A 7,008-nucleotide genomic window follows, 5' to 3' on the forward strand; every position below is an offset into this window, starting at 1 on the left:
AATAGAATGCTTGTAATTATGATAATCAAGCTATACGAAACCCACCCTCTTAGGTCTAATACCCACACATCTTTAAGCAATATATTAATTAAGCCTTGGATAATTGTTACAATTACAATCAAGTTTTTATAATTTTTAAAAATCACCCAGAGAGAAAAAGGAAATATTTAAAAAATATATGCAGCTGTCAGTTTTTAATGCAATTCATGATCATGACTACATTGTCATTTCCCTGGCTGCATAGATACAATTCCAGTATGCTTTATTGATATGACTTCTCATTTAAAATTGGGGAAAATTTGCATGTAATGCCTTTGTCAGATGTCTCCCTGTATCTCTGAGTTAGAGGTTGGCAAATGTTTCCTATAAAGGACCAAATAATATTTTAAGCTTGCAGGCTAAGAGGCAAAATCGAAGACTCATATGAACTTACTTAATAACAAGAAACAGATCTCCACAGTTTCTGTATAAATGAAACAAATATAATAAAATAATAATTAAGTACAGTTCTCGGCAATACATATCTACTAATAAAATGAGAAGAATTGGGAAAACATGGCATTTAGTTTGGGGTGCAGTATCTTCCCTCATCGCGTCTTTGCACAAACTCATCCTGAGCCACTGTGAGCGTGTTGGCGGTAGGCTGGCTGTGGCTCACAGAGGGCAGCGGCCAGCGCCTGAGCAGCGTGCCTGAGGATCACCTACCAGGCTTGTTAATATAGATTGCCTGGTCACACCCCCAAGTTTCTGGAAAGCTCTAAAAATTTGCATTTCTAACAAAGTTCCATTTGGTGCTGATCCTCCAGATTAAGCCCAGGCTTTTACAATATTGCTCTTGATGTTGCCCCTTTAGAAACAAGTCACACTGAATACCAATCTATTTTTTTTGTTTTCATTGTCTATGCCTGTATTTTAGCTCACTTGGTGAACTTAACTTTTTGAACTCTGAAGTTCAGTGGTAGTAAATCCAGTTATATTTCCATTAAAAAGTAAAGACCTATTTAAGTGAATACAGGATTGATAATAACAGAAGCTTTGTCTCTTAAATAGCTATTAGTCTCTTGCTTACAAAGTCAGGCATCAGCAATCAGCATCTACTTGTCTGCCATTTAGAATGCTGAATAGCATTTTTTCAGTAGGAGCAAACTTTTAAAATAGTATGCAGTATTCCAAAAGATATATGTGGGTGACACATAAGAATGACAGTTTTGTCTTAGATTTAATATGTCCTAATTCACCAAGCATGTTATCAACATATGCTCTCTGAATTGTAATTTGTTGACATGTTCAACACGTCAGAATTTAACACAGGGCAAGGGAGACCCCAGATTCCTAAATCTTGGAGCAGCTCATAATCTATGGAGTAAACTACCTCTAGGTTGACTGCATTAGGCTCTTGGGATGAGCTCTGAATGATTTGAACTATTACCTATACTGAGGCTGAGGAGGTTAATGATAAACAACAGGGCATCAGCTGATTTTAATGATCGCATCTCACCAAAGAGGCTTTTTCCAAAAAAGAAGCACAGTGGAAAATACGTTCTCCTGTTTATTTGTCCCAACAGTTTAAAAAAATCAGCTTTACGGAACCATAATCTTCCTCGTGACAGATGGGATTATACATTGGCATCGTGCTTTCAATCAACAGTTTACATTTCAAGAGGAAGGTGAAGAAACTGAATGTAAAGACATCTTCAGCATCTATTTTTCAGTGTTATAACATTGATACAAAAAATAGTATTCTGATTAGCAGCTTGATTGGCAACCCATGTAACCCTAAATAGTACTACAAACCTGGAGAGTGCACTTTTACAGACAAGTACGTTTGGCGAAATAGTATGTACAATTTTGACAAATAAATACATAAATAATCATTCATTTATAACGATATACCTAAATGTCAATTACCCTCAACAAGCGTTTCTAGTAAATTACTTCTTTCATTCACAAGTTACTTTGTTGCTTATAAAAGCTATCCTCACCTTTACAGAAGAAATGACATAATCAATCCCCCACTAAACCCACATATTAGGAAAGGTAGAAAATGAATCCCAGAAGCTTTATGTAAATGTTTCATTGTCTTTTGATAGGAGAGGTTTGACTGAAAAACTTCCTCAGCTTCTCTGTAAAGAGTTTTTTCCCCCATATCATTTCATAAAGGGGTTTTGTTCTTCTGAATTTAATCCAAATCGAAAATGATCTTCATTTTTTTTATTCTGGTTATGTAAAAATACAATATTATATATTGAAACCGGCATTTGGTTCAATAGAAGACCCCAAACCACGCAAACTAGCCAGCAAAGATAAAACTTTTTTTTCCGAAAATAAATTTAAAAAAGAAAATTTAAGAACACAGACACTAATTATTGATACCTTTTGTTATTCAATGCATAATGAACACAGGACGTAGGGGGACAGTCAGAAGGTTTTTATAAAAATTGTCTGAACGACTCCTGGTACAATACTGTCTGAAACATTATTTTATGTAAGAGAAGTGATAATACATATAAAAAATGGCCTAAATAGTTGAAACCATAATTTGGCCGGTGCCATAAAATTAATAAAAGTAGAAAATTAGAGCTTTTTCATGATCACTTAAACATTTTTTTCCTTGAACATTCAAAAAATGAAGGGCAAACATGCTTTCAGCTATTGAAACACTTGGACAAATGGGCTTGCCTCACTGAGCTCCATGCAGAAGAAAATGTACATAACAAGCAGATTCTAGCTATACATACAGGGGAGAAGAAAAAATGCCTTTAAAATATATACATATGGTCTTTGATGAATATTTACATGTTCGTCATATGGGCACTACCTAGCATAAAAAAGTTAGGAAATAGTTCTTTAAGACATAAGATTCTCTGATTTTTGCTCCTTTTAAAGATTAGGGCTCTATTTATAATGTATACACACACACACACACACACACACAGAAAACAATTCACAGATGTACATATATGATGTTTATAATGTGCAATTCCTTGACGCGAAGGTGGCTTGACTGAGCATAGGTAAATGCAAAATGGTAGTATAAGACAGAGGCTTGATTCAGCGATGTGGCTGAAATGCAGACCAAGTACAAGGTCGTGAGACTTTTCCAATGACTGGAACTCACAGCAGTTGAGGGTCGGGTGTTAGAGAGGGGCTCACCTTGTGCTCATCCACCTCTCCCCAGGCTACCTAACGCTGTTTTCCAAACTCAGCAGTCCCCCTGACTGATGAAGATGTACTGAAGGACAGAAGGCCTGTCTCATATTGCATTCTTTTGGGCTGGGGATAAAAGATCCAGTGTTTTCAAGAAATAAGGCCATGACTTCCATTTGTTCATTTTGTTTACTTGTTTGCTATCAACTTCTGGGGGGGCTTTCAAAGGTCAGGTTAAAGGAACAGTTATATTCTTTCAGTTGCAGGGCTTTCTTTGAATGAAAACAAAAAAGAAGTTTTCTAATGAATAGATGATGTGCAGTGTGTGGGTTTGCTGAGTGCCTGTTCCTCTCCTGATATACGGGACCAGCTTTCCTGGTCACTCCTCAAATTTCTTACTGAGAATTCAGATCGGTGTTTCCTGAGATCTAAGTTGATGGGATAGAATACATTTTGCAAAGCATGTGATTCAATTATTGTGATATACTTCCAGCCAGAGGTTCCTCCCTGAAGAAAGGCAGCTGCCTTCACTTTCAGCACCCTGGGAAATCAAGGCAATGCACTCAAGTAAAAACTTATTCATTGAAACCAAAAGAAATGGTAGAGAAATTGAAGCTTCTCCAAACACCTAAGATACCCAGGGGAAAATCAAAAAGTCTTAGAAGAACCAGATGCACTAATAGTTCATATTCAATCTTTCTTTTGGCAGGTTTTACATGTAAGCTGATGTTATGACTACTGATTACAATGACCATCATTGTAATTAATTATTTTAGCATTTGGCATAACGCATGACACATTGCATTAGCACCTTTTAAACTAAGGATCTCAAAATACTTAGCAAATGCAATTTGCTCTCACAGCACCTGTGAGGTAGGTGTTTTTTTCCATCCATTTTATAAATGAGCATATTGAAGCACAGCAAGGTTAAGATGCCTGCTCACATGACCCAACAAAGATGACGGTATCAACAGAAACTGATTCCAAGCTTCTCCACCTTTCCTCCCCTTGAACCTCAATCGCGGAGCTCCCACAACAGCTCCCAACAGCATTGCTGCTGGAGGTACTTGGATGTTTCAGATGTTAGAGTAGCACATCGATCAACAATAGGGCTAAATCATTCAGAAACATTGGCACCCGCTAAAAGATTCTCTCACATGCTTTGCAAATTTGTGGGAGGGGCATCTCCTACTATTGCTAAGCTTGCTGAGCTTGCTTATGTTAATTTTAATGCATACATAAGTTTGTATTTTCTCCATGTAATTTATTGTTTTTCTTCCCTCCTACCAACTTATTTCTACACACATGTGCCTGCCTCTGTCAGAAACTATAAAACGCACTTAGCAACACTGAATGGAGTCAGGCAGGTGAGATTACATTTGGCAAAATCTCCTTGGAGGCACCAGGTAATGCTTGTTCTGAAAGAGCAAAAAAAAAAAAAAAAGCTCTTGTTTATTTTGTTAAGTAGCATTTTATATACATTCCACCCAATGACCCGGTTCAATCCTTGGATGAGCAGGCAGAGTTGTCTTCCAAACATACAGAATATTTGATTTTCAAGTTTAGATTTCCATTTATTTAACTGAAGCCTTCCTGCCAGGCCTAAGTTCATTTCTTGCTGGGACAGCAAACACTGTACACATTCCATGGCAATATATGTAAAAATTCAATATAACAGCACACACAATGTTAACAATCACATCGAGTGTGTCTTCCTGACTGTGGGCTATTTCTGAATTATTTCTGAAAAAGAGTTATTTACTTATTCATTTTTGCAGAGATGATATGAAGACATTACAGTGAGTTTCAGTTTCCCAGAACCAGATTTTTATCTCAGATGCACAGTATGTGAATCCTAGCAGTTGTCAGGAAGTTGCTTTTTGAGATAACTGCAATGCCTTAGGACCTGAGAATGAAATCTGGCCCTTCTAACTCGTGTATTGTTTCTATGACCAGAGCCTGACATTTGTAAATTGGTAATCGAAGAAAGAAACTAGGAGTGGGAAGAAAAATCTTTTTACAAAACCCCTTCGCCAGTTCATTTCCCCTGGTGACACCTGTTACATACCAACACCCGAGGCCCCATTTCTTAAAAAAGAAATGTATTTACATTGGTAAAAATCCTAACATCTGAGATGTTTCTTGCTTGACATGTCATTCCAGATTCTGTGCATTTCTTCCGGAGAGATCTGATGCACGGTGATAACTCGGCGATACCTACACAAACTGTAGGCCATTTTCCAGTGATTGAAGCCACTGTTCTGGAAAGGATGTATGCCCAGTTTTCGAAGACACAGTCCCACATAGACATCTTCAAGGTGAAGCAGCCTTGTATGGAGTGAGGTCTTATAAATGAGTTCAGCCACATCAGCTGAAAAGATATAGCCAGTTCCCGAACAGAAAGGTGGGTAGTTACTGTCAGGGTACAAATCCCTGGGCATATACCACTTACTGCGGACATCCCGGATTGGTCCTCCATTGATGACATAGCCGGTAAAATACCTCCTCCTCGGCTTGGTGGAGGGTTTTAGTAGTTTATAAATAAGGTTGTCCATGTTTACAAAAATGTCACTGTCTGTTTTCATGACATACTTGGCCTTTGAACAAAAAGTGGCCACCCATCTCATTCCCATTAACGTCTTAAGGGTAAGGTTATGGTAGGAGTCAATAAAGTCTTCCACAATGATGTCGTGGAAGATCTGGCTCTCTTGCTCCACCATCTGATTCAGAACAGGATCGGCGTTCTTGCCCAGGAGGAAGAGAGTAGCTATCTTGATCCCTTTGAAGTTGTTCTCATCCCCCCACGTCTCTCGGATTGCCTGGCGGGCATCGAATTCTTTGTGGGTGGTGCTGATGAGGATAACCAGGAAAGGAATGTTCTTCTCACATTTGTTGGGCTCATTTATAAGAAATTCAAAAGAATGCGGGTTTATAGGTCGAGTTCTTATGTTGCCAAAGGTGAAGTTTTTCCTGGCGACTGTTAGGTGGCTGAATGGCTTCGAGCTAGTGTAGGAAGAAGTGGGACGAGTTATACTCAGATACCAGAGGGCGCTGGCCCAGCATACGACTGTCAAAACATACAGACAGGACACCTTTGAAGCCATTGTCTTGAGAGCACGTCTATTCCAAATATTGAAGAAAATGCCTTTTTGGCATTACTTTCTTTTCATCTTGCAAAGGCAGCATATTACTAATAAATCTTAAAGTTTGATAGAGAAGCGGGAGTGCGGGATTGTCCATGGGTCTTCGTGGTGGTCTGGCATCTCTGCATTCCCTCTACTTGCTTTCAAACCTGCTGGAAGGTTCCATGCCTCCCAAATCTTCCTCTTAACTCTGCAAAATCAATAAAATACAGTTTTTGTTTAGATTTATTCAGTCACTTTACATCTCCGCATAAACAGAATAAGGGTGTTAGAATTGCCCATGGTGATTAAAATCAAAACCATAATCACTCATTTCCATCACTACTGAAAATTCCCCAACATGACTAGCCTCCCTTTTCTCCCCTTGATAGAAGTTATTTATGTGTATCATACTCAATTAACAAGTATTAGATTATAAGCTCTAGAGGAATATGAAGTAAACTGAACATTAGTAATTAAAATGAGTTTTTCCTTGTCACAAGAGGACTTCTTTGTTGTCAAAGACATTTTTGACACTAAAGGCTTCTTTCAAGCAGAAGAGTCTTACACGAGGCCTTGTGTCTCTTGTCCATGTTTCCAAGTCTAGCTCTCGTTCACTTGATTCTGATAAAATAATCAGTTCTCAACATCTCTTTGCTTTCTCTGGCCCTGTATTTGAAGATGTGTCCATCACCACTGGAAAATCTGTGCTAAAAGAGTCTCTCTAGGCTCTGACTCA

The 7,008-nt window shown here is 38.3% G+C and overlaps 1 protein-coding gene across 1 annotated transcript; it reads right to left on the reverse strand.

Annotated features, from left to right (window-relative positions):
• Window positions 1–1,524: 1,524 nt before the first annotated feature.
• On the reverse strand, window positions 1,525–6,468 carry B3GALT1 (beta-1,3-galactosyltransferase 1). Its single transcript, XM_029932991.1, has 2 exons — window positions 5,258–6,468; window positions 1,525–4,565 (listed from the first exon to the last, which is right to left on the reverse strand). Exon 1 carries the CDS (start codon window positions 6,249–6,251, stop codon window positions 5,271–5,273), a length of 981 nt encoding a protein of 326 aa, XP_029788851.1. The 5' UTR covers window positions 6,252–6,468; the 3' UTR covers window positions 1,525–4,565; window positions 5,258–5,270.
• Window positions 6,469–7,008: the final 540 nt, after the last annotated feature.

The sequence above is a fragment of the Suricata suricatta genome, chromosome 3 (assembly GCF_006229205.1).
Source record: "Suricata suricatta isolate VVHF042 chromosome 3, meerkat_22Aug2017_6uvM2_HiC, whole genome shotgun sequence".
NCBI lineage: Eukaryota > Metazoa > Chordata > Mammalia > Carnivora > Herpestidae > Suricata > Suricata suricatta.